Raw genomic sequence first — 26,938 nt, 5'->3', positions numbered from 1 at the left:
ATCAGGCAATTTTCACAGGCAATTAAGCAATTTTAATACTATAGGAAATCAAATCTGGTTACCTAATTGAATGTAGTTGGTTCCTGGCATTTTTCCTAAGAGCAATAGCTTTTTACTTTATCTACCCTTGGATCTTTAATGTTGTTATTAGCTTCATTTATGGTTTCAGACTGTATTTAGTAAAATTTAGTTGAGTCTTAGAAAACTCTGAAGTACTTTTAAGAGTAACCAACTTCAGTTCATTAAACAGCTATAGCGTAATTTACAACAGGAGAGCTCAGCTCTTCACATTTATGTGACAGTCCTTCTCCTTGGAGCCATCCCAAGTACTAATCCTGTCAATAAGTTATTCCTAAAAGAATGGATAGATTCATCAAATCATCTCCAGTTATGGCATACTGTGAAGTTTGAGATCTATAGCTATGAGCCTAAATGGGTTCCTCAAGACTTTGAGGCTTTCTGCAGTGCTTTACTGAAATTCCTGTGTTAGTGCAACTATCCTGGTCTTAGGTATTGGTATATATTACAATATTGGTGGTCTGGCAAATAAAGATACACTCATTTTACATGACTGCAACATATCCACCTCTTATCCATACTGGATCTTCAGGACAAAGCTGGTACAACACTATTCTCAGCTATGGGACTGCAAATTAAATTTTGAAGTTAGTTAAAAGAGATGATCAAAACTCAGCACTGGTTTTGTGAGAAATATGCTTGTTTGGAGCATCTGAATGAAACAATAAAAGCAAATTTTAAAAAACCTCTCCAGTGAAACAGAAGGCCAGAAATATTCTGCTTTGGAAAACTTTGTTTTGAAAAAAACCCCAAACATCAAATTTCATAGTATATTATTTTCATATTCTTTTACAGTCCAGATAACCTGTCACAGTCTGAGCTGCCAGAACAAGCAACTTCCCTTTTTGAACGTTTCTTTAAAGCTTTGGGCAAATCTATATTCTTGGAATTTTCATCAAAATTGCTAGGAACTCATGGAGAAACATATATACTTTTAAACTTTTATCTGCTCACATAAAGACCACTTTTAGAAGCTTTCCAGACAACTGCAGTAATTAGATGCCTAAGGAACCAGGGAAGCACAGAGATGGATTTTTTTAAGGCACATAATGGTCTGTGTTACTATTTTGAAGATTCAAAGGTTGCTATTGCTGCAGGTGGGAAAGCATATAAATTCACAACTGTGCTTCTTCCGTGCCATTAATGAATATGAAGGAGCTCCTACAACTCTCAATTTTCAAATATTGTAAACTGAGCATAATTTAAACATCCTTAAAACTTCTACAGGGTGAGGAAAAGAATCTCTTGCTCCAGGAGAAAAACAGGCTGTACGATTTCATCTGAAAAAAAGTGATTCTGCTAGAGCACAAAGACTCGTTATTGCAGAAATGCCCTGTGCTAATGTGGCTCAGTCTCTCCCATTAAAAAAGCCATTACCCTCCAATTAGTACACAGTGGTCAGTGTTGTTTTCATGGTTAAAATAAGCTATAAGTCAGAATACATTTGCCTTTATCTTTTAATTCTGTATTAATTTGTATTCATGCTGTACCCGCTCACCTCTGTGAGCTGCAACACCAAGGTCAGTAGGGGGAGCTCACCCTTTATTTGTCAGGGTTTGGGTTTCTTTAAGCGGCGTATCAAAGCAGAGAGACTATTGGAAAGACAACAGAAATCTTAAAATAGAAGGAACAGGTCAGACTTAATTAGAGCCTGCTAAACATTTCAAGAGCCTGGTCCGGCAAACACATCTGACTGTAACCTACCACACGTTGGAAATAACAGTTCCACTCAAGCCTTTAAGTATTACAAGCGGCAGAAAATATTTACTGTATCAGTACAATAAATTCATTACAGCAAAACCAGTCATTGACTCCACTGAGCAAACAGTAATGGATCCCACACTGACCCTGCTGAAATCAATGGGAATTCAGCCTCTGAGTGACGTTCTGGCTGCTCTCAAAGTCTCCAAGCAGTGCCACTTCTCAGGCTATACTGGCTTTGACACAGCTGCTAGGTAAGAGGGTACTGGTGTTATTTCATGGCAATTGCTCTCCAGACAGATGCAGTTATTAGAAATAAAGCCATGCAGTGAGCAGATAGAAAGGGCAGCTTCAGAAGGAGGAAAACCTTCCTATTCTGGCATTCCAATGAAATTGCTGCAAAGCTTTAAATTTGACGGCAAGCCTGTCCCTGTCTCTGGCAGAGCCTAATTGCATGGGGAAAGCAGCCTAGACAGCAAGGGCTCCACACAGATGCTGAGGCAATGTCCTTTAATCCACAAAGGACCAAAAAAGAAGCAAAGCTTTCCATAAATATAAAGCACCCTGCCTGTTCAGTATTCTACCCCAGAGACACAGCGGGAATGAGTTCCTCCAACACACTTCACCCCTCTAGCATAGACACCTCCACTTGAAAAAGTCCTCTCCATCACTTCCAAAGGTCCCTGCTGCTAGTGAGACTCCTCAGCCTATCCTTCCCCCCAGCTCCAGCTACTCAGCAGCTGAAGAAGATTAATTGTCTTTTCCACCTGATAGTCCCAGCAGCTGCTGTGGAGGTACATGACTCATATGTCATGAGGTTTATCCAGCTCAGAAGCACTAAGGAGGAGACAAGGCTTGATGATCACTTGTAAAGGAACACAACAGTTTTCGTTTGTACCATGCAAGCGTGAACAATGCCCTGGTTTATGGAGGAGAGAGGCCAAGCTGCATATGTCAGATCCAAGGTGTGGAGTTTCTCCTTACAGCGAGAGCTGCTACCAACCAGTTACAGAGCAGACATAGAACACTCTGATGTTTGGGATTTTTTTCAGGTTCCAACATTTAGTTTTTCACTAAGATCCATACCTGGATCTGAAATGCTCAAATCAACATCATCAGAGGTCAATTCTTTACCACTGAGATTTGAATCTGGTGTTCTAGATGCTTCAAACTTCATGCTTTAAACAAATTCAAGGCACTGAACTACCAACAAAAGCCTTGACACTATTATCACCTCTGTGCAGCAAAAAATTTCTTCAGCATACTATAAAGGCAAGCATCTATGAGACAAATTAATTTGAAGTCTCATAAATAAAAAATACGGCAAGGCATTAGGATAGTAAAGCTTGAATTTAAACATTTGGCTTCCAGTGCTAAGAGTAACACAGCTTCATACTCCATTACTGAAAAAACCCACTGTATTTATAGTAGGATCTCATTTTGCTCTATTAATCTGATTGCCCCAAGCAATTGCAATAGGCTGAGATGTCAAAGAATCATATGTGTAATCCGTTGCGGCCAAGACAAATTGCTTTTGTTCGATAACAAGCCTGCTGCTACCCCTGGGATGTGGCTGCACTGATAAGTGAGAGGTAACAACGTGATGGAGGCTTCCCTCTCTGAAAGGTAGACATACCCTTTCTGAACCTTAATATGACCAATTTCATTTTTAAGAAAAATATGGCTGGTAGCTAAAGACCAATAAAACTTCCATGCTGTGAGGTAAACAACAGAACCAGCTTTTCTAAAGAGATGCTGTGAAAGCATGCATGACAATGTCTTATCAGAAATAGATACAACTGCTCCTGCAATTATATACACTTGGCACTGATGCAGTGTAAGTGTTGACAATGCTAATGATGTGTTAAGAGAGCTCTAGGTGATGCTACAGAATTGGATGATTTCTCTGTATCTGTTCACATATACATACTAATATCCATCAAACATATGATTTGGACCCTACCTATAATAGGCTCCACATAAGGGCTTTAAGCTATTCATAAACTTGGAGTACAAGGTATTCCCAAAAGTTTGATTCAGTCACATCTTTGCAAGACCAGATCTTAGGATGTGAATACATGAATCCGTTCCCATAAGGTGAACAAGGATGAAAACTCCCAAGGCATCATCACTCTCCTATAACTGTCAAAATGCATACGCTGTCCCTCACAGTAAAGGAAACGTAGCTGCCTACTCCTTCACTGTGGGTACTGCCCACTGTGGACAAGGGCATAGTTATTACAGAACAGATATTCTTCCGGGTCACATCTATCCCTTTCTGATCATATTTTGTGCATTTGTGCACATCTTTAGACTGTGAGTTACAGAGGACTACCAGATGATTTACAGACCTTGTGTCTCATTTAACCCAGAACACAGTTTGCTACAGCATTTCCTGGACAAGGAAAACCTCTAGGATAGACTTTAGTGTCTATACACTAATGTATTAACTTTCCTTCTGGCCCTTCTATTGCCTTCTCTTCAAACACATCAGTGTCACCTTGGAAGGTGTCTCTATGAACATGGACTGAGAGCAGCTTCTTGCTGTAATTTTACATAATTATACACTGTCCTCAGCTGCCATAAACTGTAATTAAAATTGCTGTGGTGTTACGTTCTTGCATCATTATAGCTTCGTAATAATCTCATTGTAGCAGACTCTCCAGAGGCTTCTCCTGGAATCACACTACGATCGTTGTGACATTCACCCTGTCCCTGAAGTGAAGCCTCTGGGCTGTGACAGCACTCTGGCACTTTGCTAAGGACATACTACATGTCTGGAAAAGGACAGGCTGGATTATTTTGCTATGGGAAGCTAGAATACTAATCAGCAGCAAAACTGCTAAAGTCCTTCTTCACTCTTTGCTTTGTTGCCCTTGGGCTAAGCTATAAAGCATAATAATGTCTATGTCTTCTGTCAAGGACTCTGTTTCCTTGCAAAGGAGATGGTTTGACCCATCTGCTCTCTATCTTCAGGGCTTACATGGCCAACCTGTCATTAGCCTTTTCACTCCAATACATGTCCCCAAGTACTTTGAAAACATGAATTAACTATACCTTGCAGATACCTCAAGAAGAGTATAATAGTCTTAAATTTCCTGGTAGAGAAACTAAAGCCCAAGGGCTCTCTAACTTCCTTAGGTTAGAGATCAAGAGCAGAACCAGATAAGAACCTGGAAGTATCAGACTTCGCCACTGCCTGCTAACCACAAAGCTATTCTTTCTTCTGTTCTATTTGTCTTTAAACTACCTCACATTTGTTCTGAAAAACTAACAGTAAACCAATACATAAGCACCTGTGGAAGCAGGAACTCTAGCATTGCTCACCATCGATACATGAGATGCACAAAAAGGAAAAATATACCGGCTCTGTTCCCAGAGCTGCCCTACTGTCACTACCAATAACCACAGTCAAAAGAGAGGATGTCTTTGACCATTACATTTTCTGCAACCAGAGAAGTGTTAGTGGAACTGAAGTGGACGATTTTTAAGAAATATGCACGTACCTTTGATAGCAAAAACTCCATGACAGAAGTCCTTAAAATTGATTCTTCCCAAATCATTTGGGTCCAAGTACTTTGCCAGTTTTTCCACCTGAAAGAAAAGATCATCAAATACATGTTGAGCTTGCTGCATCATCTGCTGCTTAGTTGGTCTATATCTTCTACAGAAAACCCCAAATGGAGGAATACCATTAATGTTCACTTGAAGTGGCCAACAAATTGTTCTGCAAGGAGAAATCATGTTCTATATTTGGATTACCTGGTGCTGAGTAAGGTGCTCGCTCTCATCAAAATTTCTGCAGTTGGGACACATTTATACTCTCCTATGTGAATCTGTGACCTAGCATCTCATCTTAGAGCAGGATGCTAACAGAATCTCCTTCCCTAGGAGCCCTTGCTGTGTATGCAGCTCATAGGAACTTAAAACCTAAGTGATCTTCATTCCTCTTAGCAAAAGTTATTGGGGAAGGAGAAAGGACAGACAAAGATGTGCACAACCCATAGTAGCCTCATTCCCTGAAGAATCCAGACTATAGGAGAGAAAACTCATTGGCCACTTGGGATCAAACAAAACTTCCTTGCCACAGCAGAGAATACAAGCTTTGTATAGGAAAATAGAAGTATATTAACAGCACAAAAAGATTCAAGTGATAAGACAGAGAACGGTTCTGTTCAGTACACTATGCAAACAAGCAATGTACTTATTGCTTATAATCTCAGCTTCACAATTTAGCCTTTCTGATCACCACTCACCGTAAAATGAGATTACACTGAATTTAAACACAGCCACCAAATTGGCATGTGCCCCAAAGAAGGTCTGGCAGATTTTTCAGGAGGGTTTTGGGGAAGAGGGAGAAAAGCAGTCTAGACTGGAGAGGCTGTTGTGTGTTGTGCTGTCTAGAATAAAGGAATAGAGAGACAAGTAGCTGACGAAGAATAAGGAGAAAGGCAGAACAGTCCAGGGAGGTGGGCACAGTGCTGGGACACCCCAGCTGGCTGTTCTCCTCTCTGTGATAAACATGCTGCATCACACTGTATAAGTCTCCTCGTGTCCCTGTGCCTTTGCCTGTACCTAGCAGGTACCCTCACTGAGGCAGAGGCAGCCTCTTGCTGCTCGTAAGCAAGCTCACAGTCAGCTGCAGCACAACTCTGACCTTGATCTGGGCCCTCCAGACACCCTGGAGTATAAACAAGATGACTGTAGGAGGCAAAGACAGCAGTCAGGCACGTAGGATGCTGCACAATCCTGGTGACTACTACGTGAGCTCAGATATGTCAGTCTGAACAGCAACAAAAGCTCAGCTGGAAAGATATGCAGCAAATGAATCCAGATGACCCAGTTTCTCAATTTTCTGGGGGTTTTTTTGGTGTGGTTTTTTATTTTTTTAACACACTAGGAAAACCCTAGCAGTTTCTTAAAGCCCTGCAGATAATGCACTAATGTGTGTGTGTGACACTTCTTCCTTCAGATTTTCTCAGTGCTTATCAATTTCCTCTGTGCCAATAAATGCCATGATCAGCCAAAGACCTCTTTAGAACAAGCAAATCTGGATGAGAAAATGACAAAATTTTTACTTGCATGCAAAATTCTATGTTGAATGAGAGAGGAACAATTTGATCCTTAGACTGAATCCTTTCCCCTCTCCTTTTCTTAGAAAAAAAAATAAAATCAGCTCATGTAGGCAGGCCAAATAAGGAGCTGCATGATGAGTTCGGAGCCCATGACAAGTTAGAAATCTTCTTAAAACTTTCTTATTGCAGAAGGCTTCAACAACTCAAATCCTGCCAGTCGGGCAGTGGAGCCCAGCTGTCAGCTATTGTGTGACTCATGATCAAATTCCTACATCTGGTATCACAAGCAATTACTGTAGCCCCACTAATTTATAGCAGCAGAAGACATGTTTCTGTTTCTAAAACATAGCCGCTTCACCCGAAACTGTAGTGTGCGTTTAATGCATGCAAGACTAGCTGGAAATCCTTACTGAAACCAATTAAGTAGAGACACGCTTGATATGGAAAGCTGGGTCAGTGTTATCCCTGCTCACTTTCACAAACAACATAGATGTTATAGAAAGATGAAGTGGTGGCAGAAATTCCTTTCTTCAAACTATTTTTGGGTGCATTCAAAGCAGTATAACTAAACAGGCCATTGAGGCTGGGAGCAGCAAGATTTTACAGCTGAAAATCTTCCTGACCACCATAGTAGCTTAAATATGTGGCAGATGGGTCAGCTGGTGTAACTCAGCCTGGCTCCAAAGGCTTTGATGAAGACCTTGCTGTGGCCAGTAGCTGAGCATCTGTCCCCTCATGGATACAGCAACAAAATCTAATCAGACACCAGTCTTCTAGGTTACAAGATCAGCCTGTAATTCTCTGACAAATGGCAAGCTCCCATCATTGTAATGTAAGTAAATACTATTTCAGATGGTTGCAGCGTTGCTTTAGAGAATCCTGTTTCCTGTAGGTCTCTTGCTAAGAGGCAACAAACTGTGGTTTAGGTTTTAATGTACAGATTCCTGCAGCCAGCTGGGAAGCCTCTACACTATTTAATATTGTGTTATAACACAGTAGTGTCACTGGGTGTTCCCAGTGAATCTGGCACATTAAGTTTATTTTGCAAAGTTGATCCAATGAGTTGCTCAGCCATATACAATTATATTTTTTTAATCAAATTAAATAAGATGTTATATGCCTGGGTGTGTGTATTATGGAGGAATGGAGAATACATTCACATTTAGGTCTGAGCAATGTCTTAACAGTAAGTGAAATTATCACCTGAGCAAAGTGCTTCAGTCTCCAGTTTCCCCTGAATCTAATTTTGCAGGTTTTCAGTTGGATTTTATAATGCAAGTAACTGACATCAGTGCAGGACATGATGAAGAATTTACAGAACAGCCTGATGGAATTTATGCCACTAGTGCTCACATCTTCAGCCAGTGCTAATCAATGCAGCTCCCAGCACAGGCCAGGGGCTGCAAGGATTTTGATCAACTGGGACTATATTTAGGTGGATACTTGCATAGAGTTTGTGCATCAATATACACACGTGTATTGTATGTAAATCCCTGCATATTTGCACAGAGTTTCGAGCCTGTGCTGCACTTGATCATGCATTTTTACCAGTAGTTTTCTGGGATAAGGCAAGAAGCTCTTCCTAGTTAATTCCAGACTGAAGGCATTACTTAAAATTAAGCTCAATTTCAAGCTGTGGCCAATTAAACTACACCATCACAGCTACCCCTAAATCTTCTCTGCTGTCTATACTGTCTCAACCATTCTCCTGCTTCACTTTGTAGAGAAATAATGTCCTATCTTCTTCCTTCTCAGAAAGGGCAGGCTCCCAGCAATTAATCAGAAGTTGTAACACTTACTTATCGCCTCTGGAAACATTAAGGGTTTGTCAGCCTAACTGCCATTCAGCCCCGTTAATGGAATGGGCAACGCAGCCCATTTTTGCACACGTGGAATATGCAGGCTGCACCAGTCCTGGGCACAGACTCCCGAGCCCCCTGCATCTCTAGGCAGTGCTGGGCTCTGCCTCCTCTGCTGATCCCATTGCAAGGGACACAGGACTGCAAAACCAACTGCTGCCAATATGCAGTGCTGAAATGACCATGTGATGGTTGCGATACCTAAAGGCAGCATAGGGAACATACCGTGTGCTCCAGAGCTTAACATCATAAGCCATCATGATAAGCTAGAGACAGTGTTTTGGGCTGTGGACAGACACTCTTCTCTGCATTGCTGCACAGAGCAGTCCCCCACCATGTGGGACAGCACAAACAAGGTCTGGATTGCAAACTAGTTCTTCATTGTAGGAAGGGGACAAGGAGAGAAAAATTAGCTGCAGGCTCAATAATCTAGGCGTTTTTTCCAGCAGCTGCAGGGGTCTCTCTAATGAACCCTTCAGCAGACATCCAATAGTCTCAGAGAGAAGACATAAATCATTTTTGCTTTGGGAAACAATTGGAGAAAACCAAATCCTCTGTCCCTATTGTTTAACTTGCTTGGATGAATGGCTGATTATCCTTTCAATGCAAACATATTTCTCCATTGTAATAACAGGTCACTTCAGCCAAAGCATTTGCCTCCTCTCTGTTGGGTTTCCCAGCTGACTGCGCTGCAGAGACATTTGCCCCCTGCTGCTTTCTGACACATAAGAGTAGGCTAAGAACACTAATTTAAAGAGTCTCTACAATGAAAATAAAGGGACAAGGTTCAGTGTGAAGAAACAATTTTGAAATCAAAACTAAGGCAGAGATGCATATTAACGAGCAGAAATTAGCAGTACAAAGCAGTGGACAATAAAGTGAGGCAGAATATTCTTCCATCAGAGAGCCTCTGGTTCAAAATATAAGTTCTGGATGCAACACAAAATGTGAATGGCTGAGGCTTTGTGGCTCACACTTTGTAGGTAAGCAGGCTGGCTTAGGTCAGGAACCAGGAAGGGCTGGATTCTCAGCTCTAAGGCTATGAATAAATTATTTACCACGCAGCTCTATACAGAGACTGAACACAGCAAACAGTGCCTCAGTAGGAAATCTGCCATACCAAACCCTGCCCAGGAAAGAAGAGAGAGCAGTAACTGAGTTCAAATGCTTAACACTTGGGAGACCTAGGCTGCTGCAGAACCACCTGCTGGATGCCAGAATCGGGAACATGGCTGAGTCCAGACACAAGAGGAGAGCAGAGGTGAAATCCTGGTATCAGCAAAGCCAAGGCTGAAACCCAGTCAGCCCAGGGGTTGCTCAAAAATTTACCTGCAAGGGTTTTAAATTCAGTATGCACTGGGCTGTTTTTGTGCCCACATACGGAGTCAGCTGTGCTGTCCTTTGCTCATTTCCTTCAACAGGGATTTCAGATGGTGTCCTGCCACACAACCCTGAAGTCTAAAGTTTTCAGAAGACCTGGTGTTTATACTGATTTCAAAGTGTCCTAAAAATTACAAGGGAAGGAGGGAATTTTTCTTTGAACTCCATCTAGTCATTTTATTTTAACTCTTACAAGAGGAGTGAAGCAGGCAGAGCGCCATTTGTGTACGAGGAAAAGATTTGAGTTTTGGCAAAGTCACCCAACTCAACAACTAGGAAATGCATTTTCTCAGTTTATTCAGCCCAAAGTTTCTTGCTGTGTTAGCTAGACGCACCCCTAACTATGTTAGGGGCAGCTTGAATTTACTGCAGAAGAGAACTTTCCATTTCCCAGCTCTGCTCCAGTGAAGGTGTGAAAGGTCCCCTCCTGTCTCCTACAACCACAGATATGGAGACAGACCCAGCCTTCACTGCAGAAATGAAATCCAGAGTGCCTTGTAAAGAGTCCTCTGTAGCCATACTGCCTGGGACAAAATTTGCATCTAAATGGAAGCACCTGCCATCCTGCCAAGGATGCAAAACAGGAACCTGTGACTAACTCAGACACCGCTTGAAAAAGTGGAAGGAGCCAGCCACAGGCACATACCAAGGTGTGCAGGGAGGTGAAGTCACTGCAATCTGCTGCTCTAACTAGAGGCAAGGGGAACGTTTGTTAGCTTTCACTCAAGCTAATTCCCTTCCCAGCATCACCGAGCATGCCTGCTGTCCCAGGACTCGCAGTACCTTGGAGTATGACCGCATACTCTACGTGACTAGGCATCTGAATGACTGTTAAGAGAGGAAGGGAAAGCATTTTTGTAGGAGAGGAAGTGGAGGAAGAGGAGAGAAGAGGAGAGAAGAGGACAGGTCACTGACAAACCTCAGAAGAGATTTATTGAAACTGATCTTTTCTTGCAAGTGAGTACAATAAAGGTGCACATCCCAGCCAAGGAACCCTCTCAGGACTCCTGGCCAGCTCTCGTACTGATGCTGCCAAAACAGCTAGGTTTTTTTTGCCAGCAAAGATTTTCTAACTGGAACTGAATCCTGCTTCCATTTCCAGACAAGAAGAAACTCAGACCTCTACCGACCTCACAATTTTCTTCCAAAACTGACCAGCACAGAAGAGGTTTTGTTAACACAAAGAAAATTTGTCAGATTTAGATGTAATTGAGTTCTGAGGGACCCCACACTGGCTCCATCCACTGAAATCCTACAGCAGGATCCAAGTCACAGCCAGAAGATGCCATCTGAAATAAACAATTTGTCTCAGCAGTTTGCCTTCATACTGCAGGAGCCTGTGAGCACGTCTCACCCTGAAGTGCAAGCAGGGAACACCTGCGAGCTGTGAGAATGGTGAGACAAGCACTTGCAGGAAAGGTCAGGCTGTGCTGCGGCAGTGACATTTGGGCAGGATCTCCTGAAGCAGGAGCATTTGTGAAGAACCTCAAAAAACAGCAAAAGGAGATTAAATATGTAAATGCTGCAGGGTGGAATTAGAGAGGTTCCTACATGATTTATACAGTTTGCAGCAGAACTGCACTCACCCTGATTTTAACAGACTGGCCTTTTCCACATCTGGGGAAGCGGCCCAAATTTACACCTTCACAGTATGAAATGCAGAGACAGGACTTGTGTCAGCTGAGCAGTGCCAGGCAATGCGGCCACCACGTGTGCTGAGACCCACCTCCGGCTCTTTAACCAGCCCCTGGGTTCAGGCCTTTTTAGCATCCATGTGGTCCAGGTTGTTAGAGCTCTTCAGACAGGATCCTCTTCAGTAAGTGACCCTCACTGTTGCACAGGGCTGTTTGTTTCGTCCCTAGTCCCGATCTAGGGCCTTGAGTAACAAAGTAAGAGGGACTCTTGCTGCTGTGGCTCAGTAATTCCTTGCCACTCAAAAATTGCCACCCTTCTTTCCCCCAGCCTGCTTTCCCTTTGCTCTGCAGGTCCTGGTCCTCCACTACTTCACTCTGCAGCTGACCACAGCCATCTGACACCAGCAATTTTTCACCTTGCCTCCTTACAGACAACACTAGGTATAGGCTTTGCTGTTTCCTTGCTTATATAAACCTCCTAAATGATGAATCTAGCTATTAATTAGTTCCCTCTAAAGGGCTACTACTAAAACCAACCTGCCGTATCAGAGACGCACAGGCTAATGGGTGCTCAAGAGACCCATTAGTGCAGGATACCAGTGTCTCTAAGTGTCTCTGTTAGGAACTGGTAGGATTGGTCCTTCTCTGAAGCTACTTGGTGTTTGCATCCACAGGCTGGAAGTAAATATAAAACCATGATGATGAAATTTGCAGATGACAGGCTGATAAATAACAACAATGCAGACAGTCTCACACTCCTCTGGATAGCTTCATAAGTGAAGCCGATACAGAGTATGTTTTAAGCACCGCCAGGCAAGGTCACAAAACAGAAAAGAATACAATAGAGAAGGAAAAGGAGTAACACATCTACTGGAATGAGGACTGTCTTTTCATGAGCTGGGATTTATAGATGCAGGGGAGAGGAATGAGGCTTCTCTGTGATATTTTGGGAATTCTGGGAAGCAGAGCAAATGAGGGAAATTATTTTACACTGCATTGGAGAAACCAGTACTAACACATTTGCGGTACCCACTTTCATAAGAGATGCTGAAAACCCGAACAGGTTGCAGAGAACTGACGTAACATTCAAGTGCTGTGGAAACGCCTTATACAACCAAACTTAAAGAGTTTTCTCTGTTTAATTTGGCAAAAGGGAGACCAAGTAGTGATTTGTTACTAGGTATAAAGACTTCTGCAAGCAGGAAATTGCAGGTTCTAAAGGACTCTCTAGTCTAGCAGAGGAAAGACATAAAGAACCATTATCTGCAAATTAAAACTGAACAAACTCAAATTAAAAACAAGGCACAATTTTTTACCAGCATGGTTGTTTACCCATGAGAACTATAAAATGGGACTGGTCTGGAACTATCAAGAGGAACTGGACTCCCTCATCTGAGGCTTTTTGAGAAGACAACAATATATGCCTGGAAGATTTACCTAGCCTAGAATAAGTGAGTTAAAAGCTGTGCTGTCACCATTTCAGTACATCACATTAGATGACCTGATGCTCTCCCTGAACCTGACCCTAAAGCACGCAAAGGGTTCCTAGTCACACGTGTAAGGTGTGGAATACCAGCATGTAGGAATCACGAGTCCAACAGCCTGCCCTCACCATTCAGTTCTGGCAGACTATGTATCGTAAATAATTCATACCACTGCAAACAGCATCATGAATTTCGATCAGCTGCTGTCTGATCCCAAAACATGCAGGAATATACATCATTGCTGGAAAAAATGGCTTTGAATTTGCTTTGAATTTTGATTTCAAGCATCAGTCGTTGCCCCTTGGTACTTTATCAGCAGGCTTCAAGCCTGAAAGTTGGCTTATCTGTAGGTTTTCTGTAAACAGAAATGATTGTTTCAGGGGGACAAATCTTGGGGACACCCGATTTACCAGCTAGAAGGCAGATTTTGGGACTGTATCCTAAATGACCTAAGCAAATTTGTTGAATAGTCTTCACCTCAACTTTGAGCAAATTCCTAAATCTGTTAAATCCATAACCTACTAATGGCTCCAATGCAAAAAATCTGATCAAATTCAAGGGAGTCCACTCACTGGCTTTCCTGGGTTTAGCATGAACACATGGAATTGCATCTTCTTCCAGATATGAACGGGGTCCATGGGGCCTTGGTCCAATGGGCGAAAAATATTCACCAGTTACCCAGATGGAGAAAACATCCATGATGTGGCATTTTGCTGAGTGTGTGAAATGTATCAGTGAATTATAAAGCCACAGAAAGAAAAAGGTGGTTTCAGAGGCATTGCAGGTGGTTGAGTGTTCAAAGGAAAAGGGGAGCTTCTAGTGTTCATGTCTTATTAATGCCCTGCATAAGCATTACCTCAACTCAGGTGGGCAACAGATGGCAAATGCAGTTGAACTACTGAAACAGGAAAGGCAGAGCACTGCAGACCTGCAGCACACTGTCCTTCAGAAATGTAAGGACAGCAAGTGCTCCGCATCTGCTGAGCTGCACCTGCCTGCTCCTGATAGAGAAGCTTTGGAGCACTTTACAGAAGTGACAAACAGGAGAGGAGGGCAGTTAACTGTGTCTTCTCAGCTCATGGGAGTGATGAGGGCAGGAGCTATAGGATTCATATCATGGCCTCCAGCGCAGGATGGGTTAACTGCCTAGACTGGGAGATCCATGCTCCTGGAGGAAGAGATGGTATCCAGTGACCATGGGACTGTGGCATGGGGGCCAGAGCTGCAAGTTTACCAGTAGCATGCTGTTACCAGCAAATGACTTCATCTGCTTTGGCTTCCCATTCTTTAAAATGGCTATGGCAATACTTAAACCACATTAAAAAGGCACTATAAAGGTGATGATCCTGCAGACAGCAATGAAGTCTGCACCAAGCTGGTCCATGCTGTAGGTTGTTGAGTTTTTCTACCCTGTCTCACTTGCCCACTATAGTCTGCATTCTGATTTCTCAACACTATGGACTGGTGTCTGCCACCTCTTAATACATCTGCTTGACTCTACATGGAACACTAAACATGCTAATGATTTGGCCTGGCACAATACACAGGTATTACTAAACTCTATGGTGTTGCAATGAAACTTCCCCCACTGGGCAGACCCTTATCATCATCTTGTTTCCTTATACTGTCAGGTAGTATTTTATTATTTTCTGACAGTAAAAGATTGAGCCATACGGTACTGCACAGAGAGAACACATTAGGGATGGATTTGTTTAAAACATTCTAATATGCAAATAAGCTATTAAGAGAACATAATACCCCATGAACCTCAATGAATGTGTGTGTGTAACAGAAATCCAGGCAGTGCCAGGAAAATTGATGCTATGATTTCTGTTCTCTATTGAGAAATCATTTGCAGTCTTTAATACACATGATGACACAAACCTAATTTGGGATAACAACAAATATAATTCCTGCAATATTACTTACCCAGATTTTGTAGTTAACATCCTTACAGTTAGGATTTCTAATCACAGCTGAGATCCAGAAGTTATTACACCTCAGGAATTCCTTCTCTTACACCATGTACCTCCCTGGCTAACCTCTCTACTTACAGAATGAAACATATTATGACCACAGAGAATCACCAATAAACTTTGAAACAGAGCGCATATGAATAGCTCTGAATAGCTCGGAGTCTGACCACACCTGAGAAAGGATCATTGCCTGGAATTAAGTTTTCAGAACTTCCTCAGAGTACACATCCCAAAGAGACTGTTCACAGCTACAGAAATTACTTTCCCCCATCTATTTGCAAGCCAGAGACCACCAAAATCCTGGTGAGTTTTTTTCCTCTGCCATCTACACCTTTGGATGCATCAATTGCTCATACAGACAATACCACTAGAACAGTATTTCTTATTTATTTTGTCCCTCCTAATGTAATGTAGCAGCTGACAATGAGCAAGCACCAGAATCATAAGACCAACATCTCTCTACAGACTCCCCCACCATCCACGATCCCATATGTGAGAACCTCTCATTTAAAGTTATTTAAACAGAGCTGATTTGAACAGGATTCCGTTTCCCTCCTTCCCTCTGATGCTGTGTTGCAAAACAAGACATTTGGCTGGGCCCACCAATCTTAAGCAGTCTATGGGGAATCCCACACAGTCTGGAATACCATGGGAACAGAGAGCAAGACTAAAAATATGCCAGGGCCATCTGTTCACTCTACAGTGATTTTTTTGTGTTGCTCTGGAAACAAAGGGTTAATGCGTTGAACTGTTTTCCTAAAACCACTGATTCACTCACTTGCTAAAATAAACAGGGCTGCATTAACACTTTCTCCTCCACTTCTACCAGAACTGAAACCAAGGCTTCCTGGAAAACAAAGGCTGTTAACAAAAGCTGTGACAAGCTGAAATGAAGCACAGCCCATTATCATCTCATTCATTAGCATAAGTCAAATATAGCATAAAATAGTCAGATCTCAAGAGACGTATTAGGCAATTGGTCATGTGGGTGCAGCCTGCTTTGCCTTTAAACAAAGAGGATGAAAATGTTTGGGTAACATCAGGCTTATCTACAAGTGATGCAGCATGGATTGATTTTCAGAGAAAATATTCTTCCTCTCTGCAGCTTGTGGTGCGTGTGATCGTTGTCAGCACATAAAGGGAACTTACACAGAATAATGGTTTTCATGGCTTCCAGTTGTGAGACATTAGCCAAATGGGATCTACTCCAGGAACAATTATCATTTTTGAAATAAAACTGGGGAGAGAGGTGGGGCACACAGTGCCAGCTCATCAGCCAACACTTCCTCAATGCCTTCCCTGCTGACACATCTGCCGTCACATTTTAATTGAGGTGTTATCATATGCAAAGAACAAACGAAATACCAAAGACTAGCAGGAAGAAGCTGGAGAGGGTGGGGAGAACAGAGCAAGTCTGAACCGTGACTGGGAGGTAGGTCACAGCACACAGCTCAGACATCCCCTATACCAGTGAAAACACAGTGCCCAAAGCCAAACAGAAGCTGCAGAAAATTCACCAAACCAGAGCCTAAAGCTAGTGCCACTGCTACAAGTGTGCTCCAGGCTTGTGCTGAAATCCAGGCATCGACTCCAGACTGCACGGCTTACGCAAAATCAGAACAAGATACTTTTCTGCCAGCCATATCATGGCACTTCATTTGTTCATCTCTGATTGACAGATCAAAAACTCGGCCAAGTGCAATGGCAGACTCCTGAGATGTGGTATCATCCAGTTTTGTCAGCAACATCCTTACAGGTTGGATTTCTAGCCTCAAAGATACAAAGCAAGTATTACACTTAGACAGTCACTTCTCTTGACTGTGCGCTCTCGTCATTACTTTCTCTCCTTAATGCATAAAACTAACTGAACAATATGCAACCAGAACACAGTGCTGTGTTTCACACACATCTACTTTCAAAAACAATCTAGATTGTGGTCTGAGAGCCAGCCAGAGACCTGCCCAGGGCAGCATGATTTGGGCATCCTCAGCTCTCTCAGCCTGGTCTCCTGAAATCAGTTTTGAACCGGGCTGTTGAAAGAGAATGTGGTTGCCTTTTGGCATGCTCACAAATACAAAGGATGAAGTGTAGGTCTTGAGATCTGATCTCAAATGCAAACGCCTGAGCAGCAGTCCTGAAATTAAATTGAATGAAAGAAATTTCATGGCAAATTAATGCTTTGACACAAATCCTGGGAGGAATGAGTATTGGATGAATCCAGCACAGGCAGACACACATTAGTTAAGATGACAAACATCAGGCAGAAAGGTATGATTAAAGGAACAATCTTCCACTTAGTTGAAGAGACAGATGCTTAACTTTTCAGAAAAGTGTGGCTGGGAGAGAACATCCTTCCCCAAAGAAACAGAGGAGGAAATGTGCAGTAAATACCACTCACTATGGTAGGATAATTACTGTCTGAAATGAGGTTGACAGGTTTGAACAGCAGCTGACTCCTCTGACGTCAAGACAAGGGAAGCACAGATAAGCAGGCTGTGACAGCAGTGGCAGAGCACAAGTCAGGGCTGCTAATGCTGGCAGCGGATAGCAACGAACCCCACCAAGAGCAAAGCTACCAGGGGCCGACGGAAGGAGGGAGTCCTTGCTGCATCAGCTTGCACAAGCAGACAGATTCCTGACTATAGCACTCATACAGCCAGCAGCGTTAATCTTTTCTAATTCCCCTGTGCCTTGTTGCAACTGCCAGCTCCAGGCAATGCAATAGCCCAGAAGCCCCCTCATACCTCCCGTTCCCATGTCATGAGCAAGTCCCCCAGATAGAAATGCATCATTCAAACTGCAAAGGAGGAAATTTTCACTGTATAAAATCACACGTAGAAATCTACATTGCTCTTTGATCTACACTGGGAAAGACATTAGAAGGAATGATAATTAGCCAGCATTTTTGTGTAGAAAGGGATAGATGAAATACAAAGCCTGTGTGCACAGAAAATGCATGCTCTTTCCAGCCTTAGAAGGTGTACGAGGGTGCTTCATGTTACAGTACTTCCTATACTCTGCATCCTTATTACCCATTACAGTCTGGTCGATATTAGTACTTCTTTATGGTTAGAAGGGTGAATGGAAGAAAGATCCAAAGCCTAATACAAAAAGAAAAGAAATAAAGCTGCACAGCTACAATGGAATTGTACTTTTCTGTTTTAGAAGTGTGCCCAATTCAACTGTTATCAATCAGTATTGGTATTGGAAGAATCTCAGTGAGGGACTAGACCCAGTATTCTCAGCTCACTGTACACACTATTGAAAAGATAGTATCTGATGCAAAGGTAATTTTCTCTGCTGGCATGTGATCTTACCTTCTCTTCTTATCAAGAAACAGATGGACTGTAAAGAGCGCTGGGCCCAGGTACTAAGTAGGAACAGCAGATTTTGAAACAGAGATTTGGCTAATGGAAAGACCCTACCCTCCTGAGCAGAAATATGAGCTGGACTGCGGCATCACTGTGTATGGAATCAGGGTATTTGTGTGCATGTGTGCCCCTGTTGATGTGCTATGCACCTTGGTCAGTGTGCACTAGGTGTGCTGTCCCTGGGATCACCCCACAGAGGACACCAGCTGGATACAGCACCTTGCTTTTTAGCTGAACAGAGACACCACTCCATCTAACTTTCCTCTTGTACACAAGGGACCAAGCGTCACAACAGAACCAATAACAAACAGGTGCGATACAGCACTTCACAAGCCAGAGATTCAGGTGGTACTCTTCCATCAGCTGAAAAATTGCATCTCACAGGCTCAGGTAAGCAGGACACTGTTCCCAGTCCAGCTGTCAATCAAGATAAGTCATTAGAAAGGCATTTCTGTCCACCTGTACATGGAACTGTGACCATTCATGCCTGTACGTGCAGCACAGAAGTTCACAGGGCTGTTCCTTTTGTGTGAAATTGTTTCCTCCTAAAGCCTTTTAAGAAGTTACTGTTTTGGTCTCGCTCATTTCTACTGCTGTCTTTTTCAAACAGCTTTTAGTAGGGATGTAGCTTATGTTTTCTGACAATGTGTATATGTCTCAGTGGTGTATGTTGATTTATTTTTTTATATCTCTTGATGCTTTGTGTATCAGTATGTGAATTAATTTTTCCCCACATTCAAATCAAATCAAGCAGCCTGAGCAAAAAATATAGTAATTTTGATTTTTCCAGCTAATACACATTCCCTGTAGGTATTATGACAACACATCACCACAGAGTCCCAGACAGTGAAAAGGAATTGCTTGGAAAGCAAAACCAATCTTTCATTGTAAAAACAGATAGACACTGTTTACAGTGAATCAGGAGAGCTTCTCCTGAGATGGACCCCCAGAAATAAGGTAAGAATTGGTCACTGGAGCTCAAATTATTATCTCTGGTGTAGAACATCCCTTACCACTGCCAGTCAGACTATGTGTAGTTTTGCTTTGGAGCATCTATACAAGAGAAGAGTGGACTAGTTTACCCTTTTCACTATACCTCACCCCAATTCCAGGTATAACATACAGTAAAACATTATTTCTAAACTAGGTGAGTCCCTTCAAAAATCAGAATAAGCACTTACACCCCCTTCTTGGCCTTTCAGTTCACAGGCTCTTCTTCACTTCACAGTTACTAGTTTAAATACTCTTGACAATTTATTGATCCCCTGTGAATCCCTAAATAGGTAAAAACTGATTATTGTGCATTTGCCAGACCTTCCACAGTGCAACTTCTCTCAAATACTCAGAGCTTCTGCTGCTGCTGCCTTCTCTCAACCTGCCAAAACTGTGCTTGTATCTATTTTCCTCCGAACATAAAGATGTCTTGTAGGAGTTACAAACAAGAGGTGAGAGAATGCAGAAATCACAATAGATTTATACTGCAAGGCCCTCACCCAACTGCATTTCACTGCAGTGTTGGATGCGAGAAGCCAGCCCACCACTAATAGACATGTACCAGCCACAAGAAACCACAGGTTACTCCTTGTGCATTTCTATGGACATAGTTTCTGATGTGTGTTATCTGCAAGTGCTCAGAAGATACTTGTTACAGTAACAAGGATGTAATTTACCCTTCAGTGATAAGGCTCAGTGAAGTCCTGTAGCAAAGGTAGATGTATGAAACATGAGGTTGAATGCTGAGAGCCTGAAAAGAACAAAAGGAGCCTTCTGAGAACACCTTTCGCTGGACCAGTTCAATGAAGGTAATCCTCACTGGGCAGTGGGTAGTCGGTTTCCTCACCATGGAGTAGATAGTTTCATGGTTTGTAACCGTTTTGAGTTAAACAGCCAGACATTTTTACATTTGTGTAGCAATGGCAGTGTCTATCTGACACTCCTGATTGTGGTCTGGTGTATGAGGGCTCCCCAGAGAGAGGGCTGATGGACTGATTCTGACTAACGTGTTCAGGGACTAGATGCCTTTTTGTACATATTTTCTTAAAATCTCTCTATGAAGACTCTGACTCCAGGAGGTGGTGAACCTCAGGGCTGCAGCTTGGTCAAACGCCAAAGGAAAAATAAGCTGCTGCCAAAACACAGTGCTGGTGCCTCAGTAACAGCGGGGAGGCACTCCTACCCCCACCGCAGTACCTCACCCTGCAGACTGACCTGCTGAATAGCCAGCAGCTGCCATATCTCTTAATCGTACTGGTTTGGACAGGATCCATGCACTTTTTGTAAGAGTAGGAATAACAACCTCGTGGGCAAGGTGTACAGATATCACAGAGATGGGCATCCTGCCAGCGCTGACTCTTGGAGGGACCAGAGACAAACACAATGTCCTGAACAAATGGCACCGTGTCTCCCACCAGCTGGACAGTCCTCTGCAGTTCTCTGCGCAACTGCGGCGGGCTGGAGCTGCACAGCCTGCCAAATATGGGAAATGTGGAAGTGGTCCTGGAGACGCTTCATGGTGTCCTGGGAGCAGTTTGGATGACGGTGATCTAGAACAGGGTAATTGCCATTCGAGTACATATATCTAAGTTGAGTCACAATGACATGTTGCACATGATGACAGCTCAGCCTTGCTGTTCTTTCTAGGCGTGAATTCAGATTTCTCACAAATAAAGATTGATGCATTTTTACTAAATGACCAAGTGATGCCCAGGTAGGGAAGCAGTGAGGAGGGTATAGAGCTAGTGAGGCAGCCATAGAGCCATCACATCATTAAAAGCTCACATCATACCAGACAGGGTTAACAAGGGAAGGGAAGTAGATAGGAGGGGGAAACAGCTCCCTTAGGACCATACTGAACTTGACCTTGAACAAAGCCAAAAGCAACGGACTTGATACAGGAACCACTTGTACTGTATTATACAATGAAAGTCATGCTAGAAGAACTTAATGACCATAAAATCCATAAATCACCAAAACCACAGGAGGTATTTAACTCTGAAAAGTGCTTTTGTAATAAATTCCTAAACCTTGGCAAACAATACTTAACCTCTTATTTGAGAGATGCTGGAAGGCATCATTATGATGTAGGACTTAAATCAAACTTGTCTCATACCAGGACTTTAACCTTCTCTGGATGGATATCACTTTCCAGTGGCCACCATCATTCAGATATGGTCCAGCAGTCAGGACTCCCTACATACTACAGGACATATTCCACCTTCATTGGTCCAGAATGAATCTCTTTACAGCCAGGTTTGTCAAAGCCTCATTAGGCAGGACCAGTACAAAAGTGAAGTGTTGAGAGTTACAAATAGGCACCTGTTTTGAACCTTCATACATGCTGGTCTTAGCAGGTCTGTGTTTTTGCCCAGTGTACTCTTGGTTTTGGACTGTTTATCATCCTAGAGTCCAGAAATACTGGTACAGACTGTTGTTCCAAACCTGCATACAAAGGGTATCTTTCCACACATCTCAGGAAACAGGAGTTCACCTCCATTACTTTGCAGACTTAGATGGGATGAGGAGCCACAGAATGGGACACATTACTTCTTGCCCAGCGTTTACAAAATGGTTTTGCTCTTCACCGTAACAGGAATCCCTCTTTAAAGGGACCATCAGGAAAGCCTTGCAAATGCCTCTCAAAACACAGCCACCAAACCAGAGCCTGCCCAACATAACTCTCTGTGCAGTATCTTTGGTCTCCTGCTGAACCCTCCCTGCATACAGGGAGGCTCCATGTCTCTTTTGAACAGCATCAGCAGAGCTCTTGCATGTAGTTTGCATCCAGAGCTCTTTCATGTAGTTTGCACCCCCATCCAGGGGAAGCACCAAGGCTCTGCAAAAAGGAATTTTTTGTCAGTGAAAAAACAAGGGCACCATCTATCTGGCCAGCAGTCAGAGAGCCATGAGCTGGCAAAGGAGACAATTTCCCTGCTCCAGGGTGTTTTGTATCTTGATGATAAACTCTTGTGGCTAAATTGCTTCTGGCTCCCATCATGTGTCTCACTGCTCCCTGTTTATTTACACTGCTGCAATGGTGAGAATTATGGAAAGCTGCAATAACTGAATTACTGCCACACTTAGAGATAATGATGGCAAGGCCTTTTAAAGGCTGCTGCCCTAGCACATGCTTTGCCTGGGATAAAAATGAGCAAATAATAATAATTAAACAAAAGAAGACTCTTAGAGCATAGTGCACATTGAATGGTGCACCACTGAATGGTAGCATCAGCACCAGAGCTCAATCTTCATGCCAAAGAAACAGAAGGTAACATTTGTACAAAGGGAAGAAATATCAGAAGGTAATGTTTGTGCCCCTGTTACTATCAATTTTACGGAATGTGGGTGAACAAAGGACTTGGGAAGATGAATGGCAAGTGCTGAGCTTAAGGGAAGCTGCAGAGTTTTACTCTGAAAGCCTTCCACCAACAAATCTCAGCCTAAAGCTGCACAAAACCAAAGGCTCATTGTAGGTCTGCTCGCTGGGGAGGATGCCATGGATTGGGAACTAAGCAGGTGCTGCCCACCTCACCAGTGTCTTCAGTGTCAGCACCAGAGGAAGATGACCAAACCTCCTATGGGTTAAGAGATCCCCACCAAGCCTTGACTGCCCTGCTGGGGGGCACTATAGCAGACAGGCCATATTCCAGGGACAATCGTGAGTCCTGAGACACAGTGAGAAGCAAACAGCCAGGACAGATGCACAGTAACACAAGTGTAACCCTGCACAGGCCAGCTGTGGCGCAGGGCCAAAGCTCAAAGAAGTGAATAGGAACCTTTCCATTGACCCGAATACCTTCTGGTCAGTGTGCAGAATCAGCAGCGAGGATAAGCCAATTAATAGCAAGCCCTTTTCACCCTTGGTCAAGCTTCTCACAAGCAGCACCACTCAGCAGGAGAAGTGAGACTTACCAAGGGATTTGACAGAGATCAGCAGCTTTATGGAACTCTGCCAGAAGTTTTGTCATGTATCAGGAAGAAGCTGCAAACTGCAGACTCACTTTTTCAGTGTCAGACTCCTGAAAAACTGCTTCTCTCTTCATGATTTTCTGTTGTTTCTCTTGGCACTGGAAAAAAACTTTCCCTATGACATGAAATACTCCATTTCTAGGACATTTCCTTCCTGCACTAGCTCTCTAAGTAAATTATGTTCTTGTATACTTGACCTTTCAGAGTAAGCTCTAGCCTTCCTCATCTGGTTTTCAAGCATTTTCCTGTGCCTGTATTCCAGGATCAGTTACTCACCTGATTCAAACAGGGAAGCCTACGCTTGCTCCAAAAGACACTTGCTATGTGGGCTATTAATATCTTACTGGACATACAATATAGATATAAATTTTGTGCTAATACAGCATGCTGAATTAAAGCCTTGCAGACCAAAGCCTTAAGAGCATCCGTGAATCAGGTGCAGGCACTAGCAAGGTTTCTCATCCTGGCCATTCAAACCTAACACAGCACCTCTAAGATGTGGTCTGATGGTTCATTTTATGCTTGGATACACTACATATTGACAGCAAAGGGAATCTTTGGCAACCACAGCTAGATCCGAGTCGCAGGCTAGTGCCTCAGACAGACTAGACAATCTGTCACTCCTTGAATAAATTATCTGCTCAGAGAAGAATATAATATGATGCTATTCTCAAAAAATCACTCTCTCTTCCTGTTGTCCTTTCATGGTAGTTTAAGCTGCATACACTGACTGCTCATCTATGGAAGTCTGCAAACATAGCTGAGGCATTTACTGCCCCAGGGTCTTCCTTCTTCATCATTCAAAAGCACAGCAACACCAACAACTTCTTTCATAAGAAACAAAAAGAATCACTCAAGTCCATAATGCCAGGAAGCTGCCCCTGGAGGGAAGGTGAGACTTTTGAAGCTTTAAGAGCAAAAGGATGGGAAATAAAAGTGGGAAGGGGAGAGGGATTTCTCTTCCTAAAAGACAGCAACACAAAGTGCGGTCAGATCTCATCTGCACTCACATCGCCTCTGTCTGCATCAAGCAAGCATTCATACAGCAGGGTGCTCCAAGCTTCTTGAATCTGTGACACTGGAAAAATATGTCCGGAGAACAAGAGTTTTCTATACAATTCCTGATGTGTTTTTCTCTAGTCCCTGCTGAACTTAACAATAAACCTCTGTCATTTACAGAAACAGACAACAGTGTTGTCCTCACTGAAGCAAACTCTCAACCTGGCAAGGATGGAAAAAATCTGCTCCTTGACTAAAAGGCCGTGGTTTAGCCTGGGTAGGAGCTGCTGGCCCTGCTCCAGAGTGAGCATGACTGGTATAAAGGGAATTCTGCTTGAATAAAGAGATGCAGACTGAACTCCTAGGGAAAGCCAACTCAGACTGTTTGAGTACATTAAAGGAGGTCAAATGTTAAGTAAACACTCAATTAAGGAAGGAGGGCAAGTAATTAGTAAGGCTAATTCTGTGCTGAAATGGTCTGGATGGTGCACACATACACACTTATCCCAGCACCTCCTTCCATACAAAATAAGTCTCAATTCTTGAAAGTGTAGCTCAGCTTTCAGCAGACCTATGTTAAATTACCAATCTGCCACAGATTCAGTGTTTTCATCATGGACAGGTCATTAGTTTCATTGCATGTCCACTCCCCAAACCCCCAGGACAGAGAAAATAAGTACGTATCAACTGGGATGCTTAGACACTACAGCAATGAATTCCAATCTGTGTGCATACATAGGTTTGTATACATTAAAGTAAGTACTTGTGGCAATTACAGCACTCCCAAGAACTTCTAAGAGGTCAAGCAAATGCTACTTTGTCCCTCAATCTATTCTTAAAATAGATCCTGTGTGAAAGAGTCTCATTACTGAAAAATAAAACGTTGTTCCACTTCAGGCATTGGAACAATACTACAGTGGGTAGCTGGCATATATCATGGATGTATGAAAAGAAGCAAATGCCTTATACACTGTTATATAAAACCCATTAGAAACACCAAGCCTGGCTGGTTTGAGCCTATTTGGCCTGTACTCTCATCTACTGCAGCACAGCTCTCACAACCAACATGATGAGTTGGAGAGATTCTAAAAAAAACCAGTGCAGGGAAAGGGAGAGAGGGATGAGGAAGAAAATGTTTCTTTGGCCTGGCTGACAGATTAGGCAGCAGCTCACAACGTCCAAGGAACGCTTGGTTCCAGTCCTGCTCTGTTAGCAGCCCTGCACTCCCTAATGTCTCAGTGGCAGACCACTTATGGAAACTTAACATGGCCTAAATGCATATATAAGACATGCAAAAAGGGATTTTTTTCAGTCTGAGGACAGGACAGAAATTGTCATGAATCAGCCAAAAGAGAGCTCTGACACAAGACAAAATCTACTTGTCCGTGAACTGATGTAGGACATGACCCTGATGCTAAGTCAAATATACATAGCTGCTAATTCAGTAACAAGAATCTAGTCCCCAGCCTGCTTAGCTAGAAGTCTCTTACATGAGCTGTAAAATTGGATTTAAAAAAAAAAAAAAATTAAAAAAAAAAAAATCACACTCACATGTTGCCCTCTGCTTCCCCAGAACAAACCACACTGAGGAAGCCAATGCAAAACCATATTCTTGTGTGCAAGCTTTCCTCCTCTGCTGGACTGTTATCCCAGGGCTCAAATGTGAGTCACAGGGTCCTGTCACAAGTTTAGGGCATGCTGGGAGAAATATTGTTATTCCCTCCTTCCCACTCCCATTCTTATTTAACTACAGCATATTCCAATTCTTGCACAATTGGTGCTGCATAAGTGAAAAAGGCTTCGAGTAAAGTACTACGAAAAGTGATGGAAGCAATGTAATTGGTCTATGTAGATTAATGGTCCCAGCACACACAGCACATTTTATACTAAGTCACAGAGCTAAGTTTATACAGGACCTGGGAACACTTTGCAAGCAGACGTAACACCAAGATTTCATCTAACACTTTCAACTACCTTGTATTTTATCACTGACATTGACTTCAGGTTACTGCTGAAAGATGGGCAGATATGGTGAGAGCAGATTAGGCACGAGATACCACTAAAGCTGGCACAGATGTACTGCATCCCAAATCCTGCCCTTGCAAACTGAGTGTGTCCAGATGGAGCAAAAAACACAGACAGAAGTCTGGCTAGATATGCAGATGTCCTCCAGCCACCCACTAGAGTGAGACCTGAAACACAACAGCAACACTCCCAACACTGTGTGCAATTATATCAGATGCAAGATTTAACAGTTGGCTAGTTAGGATAAGAGCAAGCAACAACAACAAATTTTACTTCCTTCCCTATAATCAAAGGTTTTCTCAGGCTCCTTATGTTATTCTTCCCCTAGTGAAAGCATTCAGAGCTATGCTGGAGTAATAGAGGATAGACAGCCTATAGCTCTCATATAATT

At 42.8% G+C, this 26,938-nt stretch overlaps 1 protein-coding gene across 2 annotated transcripts in view; it reads right to left on the bottom strand.

Annotated features, from left to right (window-relative positions):
* The window catches only part of RAB11FIP4 (RAB11 family interacting protein 4), a 139,258-nt gene that overhangs the window by 88,904 nt on the left and 23,416 nt on the right, over nucleotides 1-26,938 (bottom strand). For both annotated transcript variants that reach the window (XM_069799248.1, XM_069799247.1), the window contains exon 2: nucleotides 5,286-5,373. In XM_069799248.1, the coding sequence (XP_069655349.1) occupies nucleotides 5,286-5,373 (88 nt within the window). The remainder of the gene's footprint in view (nucleotides 1-5,285; nucleotides 5,374-26,938) is intronic.

Source organism: Haliaeetus albicilla, chromosome 12 (assembly GCF_947461875.1).
Source record: "Haliaeetus albicilla chromosome 12, bHalAlb1.1, whole genome shotgun sequence".
Lineage (NCBI taxonomy): Eukaryota > Metazoa > Chordata > Aves > Accipitriformes > Accipitridae > Haliaeetus > Haliaeetus albicilla.
Note: the sequence above shows the minus strand (reverse complement) of the source record. Positions and strands in the feature narration are given on the sequence as shown.